The sequence below is a fragment of the Mobula birostris genome, chromosome 11 (genome assembly GCF_030028105.1).
Source record: "Mobula birostris isolate sMobBir1 chromosome 11, sMobBir1.hap1, whole genome shotgun sequence".
Taxonomy (NCBI): Eukaryota; Metazoa; Chordata; class Chondrichthyes; order Myliobatiformes; family Myliobatidae; genus Mobula; species Mobula birostris.
This window is the reverse complement of record NC_092380.1, coordinates 11,862,891-11,877,263: the sequence shown is the minus strand read 5'-3', so window position 1 is coordinate 11,877,263 and position 14,373 is coordinate 11,862,891. Positions and strand designations below refer to the sequence as shown.

The window sequence follows — 14,373 nt, the reverse complement described above, 5'->3', positions numbered from 1 at the left end:
AACATTTTCTTCACATAAATATATTGTTCTTTCATTCTAAGGTATTCTGTTACAATATCCTTTATCTTAGATTTCTAACACTAGTGGTAGGCTAACTGGTTGATAACTTCCTTCCCAGCAATCGTTCCCCCCCACGATACTTTGATTAGAAGTTCCTACTAAAAGTAGTGGATACGGCCCAGTACATCACAGGTAAAGTCCTCCCCACTATTGAACGCATCTATACAGGGCATTGTTGCAAGAAAGCAGCATTCATCATCAAGGAACCCCACCCCCCTCCACAACAACCACCCAGATGATACTCTCTTCTCGTTGCTGCCATCAGGGAAAAAAGGTACAGGAGCCTCCGGACTCACATCATCAGGTTCAGGAACAGTTACTGCCTCTCAACCATCGGGCTCTTGAACCAAAGGGGATAACTTCACTCAACATCACTTACCCCATCATTGAAATGTTCCCACCACCTACAGACTCACTTCCAAGGACCCTTCATCTCATGTTCTCGATATTTATTGCTTATTTATTTATTTATTGTTATTTTTATACTTGCACAGTTTATTGTCTTTTGCGTGCTGGTTGTACGCCCAGTTGGTGTGATCTTTCAATAATTCTGGCAACACACATAAAAGTTGTTGGTGAATGCAGCAGGCCAGGCAGCATCTCTAGGAAGAGGTACAGTCGATGTTTCAGGCCGAGACGAATGAATGAATGTATGTGTGTTGCTTGAAATTCCAGCATCTGCAGATTTCCTCGTGTTTGCGTCAATAATTCTGTTATGGTTATTGGAATTATTGAGTATGTCCGCAAGAAAATGAATCTCAGGGTTACATATGGTGACATATCAATACTTTGATATTAAATTTGCGTTGAACTTTTGAGAACATCCTGGTGCCGGTCCCTTTAAATCCAGGATCGTAGTGCCGCGGTGACCGCTGGGATCACCATAGCAACTGAAACGCCAACATGGTGAAGTTAAGTGAGGTAAATATGAGTTGCGCGCAGTTTACTGAGTTTTAATCTCGATAATTCTTTCAGACGAAAACTAAAGTAGTTCCGATTACAAATTAACGATTCCAACTTTTTATCCAAACTTCGATCTAACAGGTATAGTCAAATCGGTCCTGTTGCAGGGTTTCGACCCGGAATGTCGTCAAATCTTCTTCCCCAACAGATGCTGTTCAACCCACTTCGTACCCCCGGCAGGTTCTATGTTGATCCGATTTCAGCATCTGGTGTCTCCATCATCAAATCTGCGCCTTATTTACAAGCTTAACGAGACCCTGGTTGAGATCCCGCCCTAAGAACTCAGCTATTGGTTTATGAACATGTTAGTCAAAGTAATCCCACCCTTTCTTAATAGCCATTGGGTCTTAATTATGATTGACATGAGATTTCGTACTCTGATTGGCGATCTGGACCAGTTCTATTTCATTCGGAAACAGGCGCTTCGGTCCCTTGAGTCCCGTTCGGCCATAAAACGCCCTAATCCTGGACTGATCTCTGTTTATTTTCCATATATTCTTAATAATTCCTCTTGACTAAGGGACGGACTGGTATAAGTATATAAAATCATGAGGCATTGACGAGGGGGTAGTCAAATCACAAAGAGAAAATCTGCAGATGCTAGAAATCCGAGCAATGCGCACAAAAGCAACACACATCAAAGTTGCTGGTGAACGCAGCAGGCCAGGCAGCATCTGTAGAAAGAGGTGCAGTTGACGTTTCAGGCCGAGACCCTTCGTCAGGACTCAACACAAAATGCTGGCGGAACTCGAAACGTCGACGAGACTCTTTTCCATTGATGCCGCCTGGCCTGCTGAGTTCCTCCAGCATTTTGTGTATGTTGACGAGGTGGTAGAGTTGTTTTCTCAGGGTAAAAATGTCAAATGCAAGAGGGTAGCCATGTCTGGGAATGCCTGGGTAGCCTCCAATCTGATGACAACACCTTGTATTCCGTCTGGGTAGCCTCCAACCTGATGGCATGAACATTGACTTCTCTAACTTCCGCTAATACCCCACCTCCCCCTCGTACCCCATCTGTTATTTGTTTATACACACACATTCTTTCTCTCTCTCTCCTTTTTCTCCCTCTGTCCCTCTGACTGTACCCCTTGCCCATCCTCTGGGTTTTTCTGCCCTCCCCCTTTTCCTTCTCCCTGGGCCTCCTGTCCCATGATCCTCTCATATCCCTTTTGCCAATCAACTGTCCAGCTCTTGGCTCCATCCCTCCCCCTCCCGTCTTCTCCTATCATTTCGGATCTCCCCCTCCCCCTCCCACTTTCAAATCTCTTACTAGCTCTTCCTTCAGTTAGTCCTGATGAAGGGTTTCGGCCTGAAACGTCGACTGTACCTCTTCCTAGAGATGCTGCCTGGCCTGCTGCGTTCACCAGCAACTTTGATGTGTGTTGCTTAAATGCAAGAGCGCATAGCTCTAAGGTGTGTATTTTACACGGAGAATGTATATGCCTCAATGCGCTTCCTGGGTGTGGATGGGATCATAATGGTGTTTAGGAGGCATTTGGAAAGACACGTGAACGTGCAGAGAATGGAGTGATGTGGATCGTGCAGCTAAACAGATTTATTGTAATTTGGCATCATGGTAGATGCAGACATAATGGGCCGAAGGATTTGTTTCTATGGTACACGTGACAATAGTAAACCTTTTCCAGTTCCAATTCTACTTTTGTCATTCACCTTCACACAAGGGGCCAATCTACCAACTCGCACATTTTTGGGATGTAGAAGGAAACGGGAAAACCTGGAGGAAACTCCTGCAAACTCCACACAGACAGCATCACAGCTCAGGATTGAACCTGGAGCACTGGAGCTGTGTGGCAGCAGCTCTATATCAACAGCTGTAGCAGCGTGGAACAAGTGCCATGTGGTCCAATGATTTCACACTACGTGACCCAAACTAATTAGTCCCACCCTACCACCCTCTCTGCAGATATTTAACAACCTCACATTTTCCAAATTTGGAAAACTATGAACTCTGGGGATAATAATAAATTTCACAGAGGTATAGGCAAGCTGGTGGAACAGGCAAGTAATTTGCAGATGAAATTTAATAGAGATGAATATGAAGGGGAGAGAATATAAATGAACTAGAACAATTCTGGAATTAGTACAACAATTGGAGATTTGGGAGCATAGTGCATAGTGTGCCGAGAAAGTGACTCAGGACTAGACGGGAGGCACAAAAGGATTCAGAAATAAATGAGGAGACACAGAAGACAAAAGATCCTGGAATTTGGATCAAAATACAAACTAAGGGAGGAACTCAGCATGTCAAGCAGCAACTGTGGAGGCAAAGAGTTGACCATCACTATCTGGCAGGGTGGGGTGGGGTGGTGGGGTAGCTACAGCACAGGATCAAAATAAACTGTCGAGAGTTGTTAACGTAGTCAGCTCTATCATGGGCACTAGCCTCCGTAGTATCCAGGACGTTTGCAAGGAGTGATGCCTCATAAAGGTGGCATTCATCATTAAGGACCCCATCACACAGATCACGCCCTGTTCTCATTGCTACCATCAGGAAGGAGGTACAGAAGCCTGAAGGCACACACTCAGTGATTCAGGAACAGCTTCTTCCCCCCACAGCCATCTGATTCCTAAATGGACATTGAACCCTTGGACACTACCTCATTATTTTTTTATCTCTTATTTTACACTACTTATTTCATTTAACCAATGTATATATACTTACTGTAATTCACAATTTTCTCTATTATTATGTACTGCATTGTACTGCTGCCACAAATTTTGTGACATATACTGGTGATATTAAACCTGATTCTGATTCAGTGTTTCAGGTTGAGACTCCATATAAGGACGTGATCAAAGGGATGTCCTTACAAATGCTTCTTGATCTGCTGAGTTTCTCTAGAAGTTTTCTTTCTGTTTTATAAATTCAACACACCTTCAGAAGTGTGCTGAGGCTGGCTATTGCAATGGTCAAGACACCAATGAACTGGAAGCTTTTTATATCTGTAGTGTCCTAGTCCTCTGACATGTTCATTTTTGTTTCTCTCTACTAGCAGCAGACAGGAACAAACCAAAACTACTTGAAGGAAGGTGAGTTTGCTGTCCAAACCCGGAGTCGTAAAAATGGGCTTGCTAATTATATTTCTTTCAAGGTTTAAGATTCGCGACCGTTTAATGTCATTTCCAGTGAAGGAGAATGAAAATCATTGCTACTCTGGATGTTCAGGGATTCCTGTGGATAGTTTTCTCCCGGTAATATTCATGATATATTATTGTTGGAAGCACAATTCCTGCTGGAAAATTGTCAAATCCATCAATGGGTTTATGCATAACCTGTAAAAATGGAAAATTAATAATTAATAATCAAATTAAATGCTGATTGTTTCGAGAAGGCCAACCATGCCACCGAGGATTTCTGCTCTTCAAGTAGTGCTGCTGGATCAAGGGGACGTAGCATTTCAGTTATAGCATCCAAAACCTGGCACCTTCACTCTCCAACTTCTGAATTACATTCAACCTAGACTGCATTCTCAGCTGTGATATAAGTCTTCTGCAATTTTCTGTCCTCTCTTCTCTCATGACTATGAATCAAACTGCTGGAGGAACCGAGTGGGTCAAGCAGCATCTGTGGGGAGAGAAGAGTTGTCCATGCACTGGGCTGCGACCCTACATTGGGACCGAGAGTGGGGCGGGAATGTAGCCAGCACAGAAAGGAGAAGGGGAAGGGGGCCAGGAGATGATAGGCGGATCACGGAGAGGTGAAGAATGGTGGACAGAAGGAAGCAGGTGAAAGGAGGGCTGAGTGGGGGCGGAGGCTGAAGCAGGGACACAAAGGCTACGTGCTGGAGTCTGATAAGTACAGAGGTGATAATGGGACCCTTTGTGGGAGAGATGGAAGGCAGGTAGAACCAGGTAGGGAAGGGGATCTGATAATTCCTTTCCTCTCTCAGATGTCGCTCACACTGCTGAGTCATTTCAGTAGCAGATTCCAAAATCTGCAGTCTCTTGTGTATTCAGGAAGGGATTTACTTTGTCCAATTAATGAGAAAGTCTGTCTTTAACTACAGGACTGTATATGTTTCTTTTATTAATCATATATGGGCATCATGGCAAGATCAGCATGTACTATCTGCCCTTGAAAAGGTGAGCTACCTTCTTGATCTGCTGCAGTACTCCCATTGTACTATTGGCTGGGAAGTTTCAGGATATGAACAGTGCAGGAAGGACGATACGTTCTCAAATGAGGAGAGTAATCAGCAGCGTCATTGCTGTTACCATGAACCTGGCTTCCATGTCTTGGTGCTGGCGGTCTTGGGTTGGCAAGATGGTGTGCAGAATAGCTGGCCAAGTGGTTGTGGGCAGGTTGGAAGTTGGAGGCAAAGTTGATGGGATTAACGAGCTCAGCATGGGAGGAGGAAGTAGCATCAATGCAGTTGTTGGTGTAGCAGAGAAAGAGCTGGGGAGGATTACCAGTGTAGACTTGGAACATGGACTGTTTCACATGGATGACAAAGCGGCAGGCATAGCTGGGGCCCATGTGAGTGCCTATGGCCATGCCTTTAATTTGGAGAGAATGGGAGTAGCAGAAGGAGAAATTGTTGAGTGAGAACCAGCTCCACTAGATGGAGGAGGAGGGTGTTGAAGAGGAAATGGTTAGGTCTGTTGTCCAGAAAGAAGTGGAGAACATTAAGGCCTTGCTGATGTATGGGGACTGAATGCCCATAGTGATCAGGACCAGGGAATTGAAAGTAATTGAAATGATAGTTCATGAGTGTGTTGCTGTAGGTGTGTTCCTGTAGGTGATTAAGTGCATTGCATTTTATGGACTTTGGTCAAAAACAGAGCAGTCGAATGTTTAGGGTGCTTGATGGTGTACTGATGAAATGGGCTGCTTTGTCCAGCCTGATGTGATGTTTCTTGTTGTACTCGTCTTGTGACTCTACCACTGATAGTGATGACATTGGGGAATGCATGAAGTGTGGAAGTGTTCTGTAACAGCATGATCTTTATCAATGATACAATTAATTTAATATATATTAATTCTAACTTAACCTGGTTTCAAAGCACACTGTAAAAAAAATGCTTTATTCTTGCTCACCTTAGACCAAATTACTGAAGAAAATGAAGAAGAAACTGAGGCTGCTGGAGATTCACAGACACAAGAAATCCAGGCATCTGCTTCTGGAGCTCTTGGGCAGAAGGATGAACAGGAAGGTGAGAAGAAGTGTGATTTTTGGCTGAAAATCATGATCTGGCCAGTTGACCTACCAACCTGCTCGTCTTTAAGGTGTGAGAGGAACCTGGACGATCTGGAGCAACCCAAGAAGCCATAGGGTGAGCGTTTGGACTCCACACCGACAGCACCAGAGGGCAGGACTGAAACTCCGGTTGCTGGGATTGTGAAGCAGGAGAACTACGAACTATACCACTGTGTCCTAATGTCACATTACAGATTGACTATCGCATCTGAAACTAAAGAAATGTTTATGGGAAGCGGAGGGAAATTAAGGAAGTTCCCCCTAATTCCCTTAATTAAAAGAAAATCCCATAGTCTTCCTGCCTTAGGTAAGGAGAGGCACTGATACTAGTCAGGGAGGAATTCTTGGTATATACTTTATTTTTAAGCTGGTAATTATATATTCAGCCCAGGTGCTATTCAACGCTGCTGGCAGATGCAGTTTAATGTGGATAAATACTTTGGTGGCAAGAACAGGAAGGCAGATTACTATCTGAATGGTGTCAAGTTAGGAAAAGGGGAAGTACAACTAGATCTGGGTGTCCTTGTTCATCAGTCACTGAAAGTAAGCATGCAGGTACAGCAGGCAGTAAAGAAAGCTAATGGCATGCTGGTCTTCATAACAAGGGGAGTTGAGTATAGGAGCAAAGAGGTCCTTCTGCAGTTGTACAGGGCCCTGGTGAGACCACACCTGGAATACCGTGTACAATTTTGGTCTTCAAATTTGAGAAAGTGCAGCGTAGGTTCACGAGGTTAATTCCCGGGATGGTGGGACTGTCATATGTTGAAAGATTGGAGCGACTGGGCTTGTATACGCTGGAATTTAGAAGGATAAGAGGGGATCTGATTGAAACATATAAGATTATTAAGGGATTGGACACGCTAGAGGCAGGAAACATGTTCCCGATGTTGGGGGAGTCCAGGACCAGAGGCCACAGTTTAAGAATAAAGGGTAGACAATTTAGAACGGAGTTGAGGAAAAACTTTTTCACACAGAGGGTTGTGGTTCTGTGGAATGCTCTGCCTCATAAGGCAGTGGAGGCCACTTCTCTGGATGCCTTCAAGAAAGAGTTAGATAGAGCTCTTAAAGATAGCGGACTGAAGGGATATGGGGAGAAGGCAGGAATGGGGTACTGATTGTGGACGATCAGCCATGATCACAGTGAATGGCGGTGCTGGCTCGAAGGGCTGAATGGCCTACTCCTGCACCCATTGCCTATTGAAAGCATATAATGTTCTTTTTTCACATTTCAGAGATCCCACAAGAGGAGGAAAAACAAGTGGATATAGACAAAATAATTGCTGATGACGAGGTGATGGAAGCCATTCTGAATCCTGGCAGTGAAGAAACTTCCCACGAAGTTCCAGAAACTAAAGGCGATGGAACACCGCTGTTAGGCAGAGAAAGTGAACTGAGCATCTATGTGGGTATGTTTGCCTTCGAGAGTCTGAATGAGAGAGCAATCAGAAACCTGGTTATCCCTAGGTGGTGCAGTAATACAATTGACTGAGTGCATTACCTCCTATGTGAGAGTTTTTCATCTCTGCCTTGGTTATCAAGCAAGCACCAGCATGCTATTTGTGATTGGTGGCGGGGGAAGAATGGAGTGACTGAATTTGTTGTTTCTATTGAATACACTTGTTCTTTTCGAGAGCAGACTGAAACCAGAGCTGTAACAAATAAGGAATTATCCCAGAAATAGAGTGAATTGGCATCCTTAAAGGAAACAAAAATGAAATGGGAGCAGAAGTTTAAATATATTTAGAATTAGACAGCAGTTACCGCAGAAAGCATTTTCCGTTCATTTTGATTTTAATTAACTGCCTTAAGCTTACGAATTGTATAAGGTCCTAAGAGTCCACAGTGAATTAAGCTTCAACGTGTGAGAAAATGACAAATTACGAAATAGTACTTAAAATTCTGTGGAATTCTCTGCCCAGAAAAGCAGTTGAGGCTTCTTCACTAAATATATTTAAGAATCAGTTCGATATGTTTTTACATAGTAAGGGAATTAAGGGTTACGGGGAAAAGGCAGATGGATGGATCTCCGTTTACGGACAAATCAGCCATGATCTTATTGAATGGCGGGGCAGGCTCGATGGGCCAGATGGCCGACTCCTGCTCCTATTTCTTATGTTCTTATGTTATTATGTTCAATGGTTTTAATCTGTAAAGTTGTAAGGAGCATGGTTTAATTGATGCGGTTTGTGGGTTGTGGACTGAAACATGTTATGATGTGTTTCTGGTTCCTGGTTGCTCCTTTTTTTGTTGCTAGTTTGGGCGAGTTTGAAACGGGGCTGACTGCAGATAAGAAACACTGAGCTGAACTGAAATATGCCTTTTGATTTTGCTTTTTATATTCCGTTTCTTGCTTGCTTTTTTTGTTGCTGTTGTGCGTTGGGGTGGTGTGGGGATTTGATGTTTTTTCTCTTTGAACGGGGTCCATGGTCCTTCTTGTTTGGTGGCTGTCTGTGGGAATCTCAGGGCTTTATGCTGTATATGTGCTTTGAATGTTTGCATTGGTGGAGGTTAAATAAGATCATGAATTCAGTAGGACAGATGGATAGAAAAGCAAGAGAGAATGGGGGTGGTATGGGTGAGTCTTGATTTTGATTTAGTTAAACCGAACAAAGAAGAAAAATATGTAGGGATGAGGAGGAGCGAATAAAGTACCTTTGAATTGATCAACTTTTCACTGCTTGTGTACTTGGAATATTTTATTTTTCTAAAAGCTGCAATCTTAATTGCCTGTTTTCAATTTATTAGAACAAGAAAAAACAGAACCCTTGCAACTGGCTATTACAATAATTCCTGTGAGTACCCATTCCTCTCTTACAAAAATATTAGGGGAATTAAATTGTGGGGAATAAGGCTGGTGAACTGTTGACATGATGCTGAGATACATCGTCAGTGATGTAACCTGGGGTCATACGGTGTTTCGGGTCTTTCAGCATCAGATACCCTCGCCCAGGTGACCCAGCCAGGGTTGATCAGGCCTTGGCTTGTGTCCCAGCAGCATCGGTCCAAAGGTTACACCTTTTGATCCATAGCCATCTGGAGGCTTGCTTAGCAACCTCTGTGACAATCCTGATGACTCTTTTCTTTGCAGCCCCCATAATGTCAAGGAGAGAGTAGATTCTAAACAGTGAGCAGCCAGCAAACCTCTACACCCCACCTCTATAGGCTAGTATCGTGCCCTTCACCCCTGCCTCTGCCACTGCTCTACCAGCTCCTGGTATTTGGCTTTTTTAACGTTCAAATGCCTGCTCTATCTGGTCTTCCCAAGGCACCGTCAGTCTACCATGACCACCTGCTTCGAGGTTTCTGACAGAGTGACCATGTCAGGCCTCAGTGATGATGATGCGATGATGTCAGGGAACTTTAATTGCTTGCCAAGATAGGCTTTCAGTTGCCGGTCAGGCACTGTGGCGAAAAAGCCTGCTGGTAATCTGGGCTGAGGCTATGGTTGGTCTCCAGCTTTGACCAAGGCTTTCTGGGTTGGCAGAGGTGCCTACTGTTGTTAATGGCCGAGGAGCTACTTTCTTCCACTGCCAGAGGTGGCGGCCTTCTCCCAGGGCTTTTAGGCAGCCGTACTGCAGTTGGATGCATTGGTGATTGAAATGATCGTGACAAGGGTCGGGTTAAAATTATCAGCAAATGCCAGGGTGAATAGCAAACATTCAAAGGGGAAGTGAACATTAAGTGAGGTGAAGCGTGCGTGCGAGAATCAGAATCAGAATCTGGTTTGATGTCACCGACTTGCGTCGCAAGATTTGTTGTCTTTGCAGCAGCAGCACATTGCAATACTTAATTAAAAAGAAAGTAGTGAGGTAGTGTTCATGGGTTCAATGTCCATTCAATTAATGGCAGAGGGGAAGAAGCTGTTCCTGAATCGTTGAGTGTGTGACTTCAGGCTCCTGTACCTCCTTCCTGACGGTAGCAATGAGAACAAGGCATAACCCGGATGATGGATGGTTTTTAAAAGATTAGCTGCCAACATAAATGGGAATCCTAAAGTATTTCATTGGCATACAAAAAGCAAACAGAGTGGTAACGGTATATGGAAGTGTAGGGCCCATTAACAAACAAAAATGGGAACTTTCAGATAAGGAGGAGGTCATTGTTAAGGATCTGAATGAGTATTGTCTTCACCAGGGAAGAGTGTGCTTCCAAAATAACTTTGAAGGAGTAGATGGTTGAATCTCTAGATATGTTGAAAATTGAATCCATGGAGATATTGGAAAAGCCTTTCCTAGGATTCCTTTCCTTACTCTTGTTGAGAAGTAACTCAACAAGATCCTAGGATTCGAGGAGGAAATCATGTGGGCACTGACCATAATCTTTTAATGCTCTTTGGATAAGTTGTGGTGGTAGGTAACTGGGGAGTAACAAATGTTCCTCCTTCAATCAGGAAAACAATGGAACAAGAATAAGCCCGACAACTAAAGGCTAGCCTGCTTAACCTCCCAGTGTGAGGTTATGTTTCCCAAAATTCATACTTTGGAAAGCACAACAGGATTAATAATCACCAGGGATTTATTCAGGGGAAACTGTGTTTAATCAATTTGGCAGAGAATTTTGAGGAGAAGCAGAAAGAATTGAAGAAGGTAATGTAATGGATATAATGTACATGAACTTCGGGTTTTTAATAGGTTACCACATTCCAGGTTCATCAGAAACTTAAAAGCTCATTGGTTGTGCTGTATTCTCTAGTCCTCAGGATCTTCATCAAAGAGAACATCCTACCATAATCCACTCTGCCCACATCACACATCTTCATCATATTTCTATCAGACCTCCCTTTAGACTCTTTGGGTTTGGAGGTGACTAAAGAGAAGACGGCAGAGTGTAGTGGTTAATAGTTTTTTTGGTCTGGACAAAAAGAAAATAGTGGCATTCCCCAGGGATTGATATTAGAACCATTGCTATTTTTTGATCTCTATTAATGACCTAGACTTCGGCGTGCTTGGCAAATGTTCTAAGTTTGCAGATGACTTGAAACTTAGCAGTGCAGGCTGGAGGAACCAGCTCCGATGAACCTCCCCGAGTTAACAAATCGGTGATACTGGAGTTTGAGGCCAAATGTTTGGGGTCCCATCAACGGTGAGTCTAGAGATCCTAGTGTTTGGTGATCAGCTTGTCTTGGGATCAATGCCATGGATTGAAGCCCAGGGGTCAAGCCAGAAGTCCAGAAATCAATGCTCGTTGTCTGCAAATCTTTCTGAAATCCGCTGGGGAAGTTGAATCCCAGTGACTGCAGGTCCGAGTCTGAGTCCGCTGGAGGTTAGAGACTGGAGGCCAGCCCTGGGGTGGGGGGGGTTGAAAAACTGTGTATGTACATGGGTAGGAGGGAGGAACAGGGATCGCTTTGTTCATTTTGTTTTGTTGTTTGTTATGTTCTGTGTTCTGTTGACCATGGTGGGCAGGCTATGTTGGAGCTGGAATATGTTGTGACACTTGCAAGCTACCCTCAGCACACCTTGGGTGCGTTGATTGTTGATACAAATGACACATTTCACTGTATGTTTTGATGTACATGTGATAAACTTAGATAGATACATAGATACTTTATAGATCCCAAAGGAAATTACAGTGTCACAGGAGCATTACAAATGCACAGATATACAGTATTAGAATAGATGGAAGACGAATAAATGAAAAATAAGTTATCTTAAACTGTTTAACAAGCGAGGGGGTCAGCACTTTCCCGGCTATAGGTTGACTCATGGCCGAAGGTGTGAATGACCTCATATAGCGCTCTTTGGAGTAGTGCAGTTGTCTTAGTCTGTTACTGAAAGTGCTCCTCTTTTCAGCCAAAATGGCATGCAGAGGGTGAGAAACATTGTCCAGAGTTGCCAGGATTTTCTGTAAAGTCCTTTGTTCTACCACAGCCTCTAGTGTGTCCAGTTTGGCTCCTATAAACTTTCTAATCAGTTTATTGAGTCTGTTGGCATCACCTGTGTTGATGCCATTGCCCCAGCACACCAGTGCATGGAAGATTGTGCTGGTGACAACAGATTGGTAGAACATGTGAGGGAGAGGCCTGCATACTCCAAAGGACCTCAGTGTCCTCAGGAAGCAGAGGGGACTCTGGCCCTTCTTGTACACAGCCTCTGGGTTGTCTGTCATCCAGGTGCACCCCCAGGTACTTGTAGGTCCTCACCACATCCACGTCCTCACCATCAATAGTAACAGGGAGCAGTGCAGGCTTAGACTTCCTGAAATCCATCACCATCTCCTTTGTCTTGAATATTGAATCTTGTACCTTATTGTGTGAAGATAATAGTGACAGGTTGTGGCAGCTATACGGGTCTTCCCCAACCTACGAAGCCAAACCTATGTACAATCCATACATAGCAGACTAGTGGGATGGATTTCTCATCTGCTGGGGGGCTGCAGGCAGCTTCTGCTGGGTAGATGTGTGGCATTTTGGTAGAAAGGATGAGGAAAGGCAACGTAGAATAGAAGATCATGTTGAAATAGAGGAGAAGTTTGAGAAGGACCTGGGGATATAGGTGAACGTCACTGAAAGGCAGGTTGAGGAAATGGTTAATGAGGTACACACAATTTGGGACATTACCAACAAAGGCAATGAGTATAAAAGTGAAGAAGTAATGCCAAACTTTTATAAAACAGTGGTCTAGCTTCAGCTGGAATTTTATGTCCAATTCTAGTCACCATGTTATGTGAAAGCCTTTGGAGAGTGTCCAGAAAAGATTTTTGAAAGTGATTCCCAGGATGAGGAACTGTGGTTACAAGGATAGTTTAGAGAGTGTGGGACTGCTTTCTTTGGAGAAGAGAAGGCTAAGGGGAGATCTGATTGAAGAAAATAAGATGATGTAGGGTCTGGACAGGGTAGACAATGGGAAGCAAAAGGAAATGCAGTTACTGGTATCTGGAGCACTGCTATGATATAGAGCTGGTGCAGGCAGGATGGGCTTGTATTTTGTAATTCTACAATCTAAACATGTTAGTGTGTCTACGTTTATAATCAAATTTATAAGGGAAGATGCCTCAGTAGAATTAGAGTTCCACAGCATGGATGCCTCAGTAGAATTAGAGTTCCATGCTGATCTAGGTACTTACTTGATCCAGTCCTATTTACTTCCATTTAGTCCAAATTTCTCTAAACCTTCCCTCCCAATGTGCACATCCAGATATCTTTTAGACATTATAATTGTACCTACTTCTACCCCTTTGCCTGACGGCTCGTTCTATATACACACTACCCTCTGTGTGGAAAACTTCTTTCAGGTCCCTTCTCAGTTTCGCTCCTCTCACCTCAAACCAGTGCCCTCTAGTGTTAGTCTTTATTGCCCTGGGAAACAAGACGGTGACAATTCACCTTATCTGTTCCCGTTATGATTTTTTTGTTCTCTATAAGGCTCCTTTACTCCAGGGAAATCAGTCCCCCTCTATCCAGTCTCTCCTTAAAATTTAAGATGTCAAGTACTTGCAACATCTTTGTAGGCCTTTCCTGCACCCTCTATAGCTTAATCACATTTTTCTTTTAGTATTTCAATCAGAATTACACAGAATACTACAATGTAGTCTCACTAATGTCTTCTACAGCTAACGTTCCAACACTAATACCTACTTACTGCCCGTTATGCTGTTGGTGTTTAAGGCAACAATGAAGGTTCTTCATCTCTGTCTGTCCATACCGTTGCACACAGATGTAGAAGGATTCTTCATTGCTGTTTCTGTAACAATTTCTTTTTGTCCAGTCAGTGTTGTCAGCCCTGAGCTGAACCCCCAAACCTGGAGGACCAGTGGACCACTCTTAGTCTGACCTCTACCCTTTGACCTGTTTGGCATGGGTGACCCTACCAAGAGCCAAAGCACAAGGCTCTGTCTCCAGCCAACAGAACTCGCTGGATCATTGAGGCACACAAGCTTCCAAACCCTATGGCAAGGTTGTGGTCCTCTTGGAGGAACATTGATACTTATACTATAATTACATACTGTAAAGTTCTGCCAATTCTAATTTATCAAAATTAAATTTAACCAAAGGGACTTGTTCCTGACTAGGACAAACCTGCCATAGTTATAGGAGTTATGATCATGAGCTCTTAATTAACCTGCTGTGCTCGGAATCAACATGCCTGTAACCATGGCAGGGTTGTCCTGGTCACAAACAAGTCCCTTTGGT

The 14,373-nt window shown here is 43.7% G+C and overlaps 1 protein-coding gene across 2 annotated transcripts in view; it reads left to right on the top strand.

Annotated features, from left to right (window-relative positions):
- Nucleotides 1-930: 930 nt before the first annotated feature.
- Nucleotides 931-14,373, top strand: part of cfap184 (cilia and flagella associated protein 184) — a 35,437-nt gene continuing 21,994 nt past the window's right edge. The window contains exons 1-5 of one of the 2 annotated variants that reach the window (XM_072273000.1): nucleotides 931-981; nucleotides 4,038-4,074; nucleotides 6,088-6,198; nucleotides 7,475-7,648; nucleotides 8,988-9,034. In XM_072273000.1, coding sequence (XP_072129101.1) covers nucleotides 964-981; nucleotides 4,038-4,074; nucleotides 6,088-6,198; nucleotides 7,475-7,648; nucleotides 8,988-9,034 — 387 coding nt within the window. In that variant the 5' untranslated portion in view covers nucleotides 931-963. The remainder of the gene's footprint in view (nucleotides 982-4,037; nucleotides 4,075-6,087; nucleotides 6,199-7,474; nucleotides 7,649-8,987; nucleotides 9,035-14,373) is intronic. The other variant, XM_072273001.1, reaches the window with a different exon arrangement.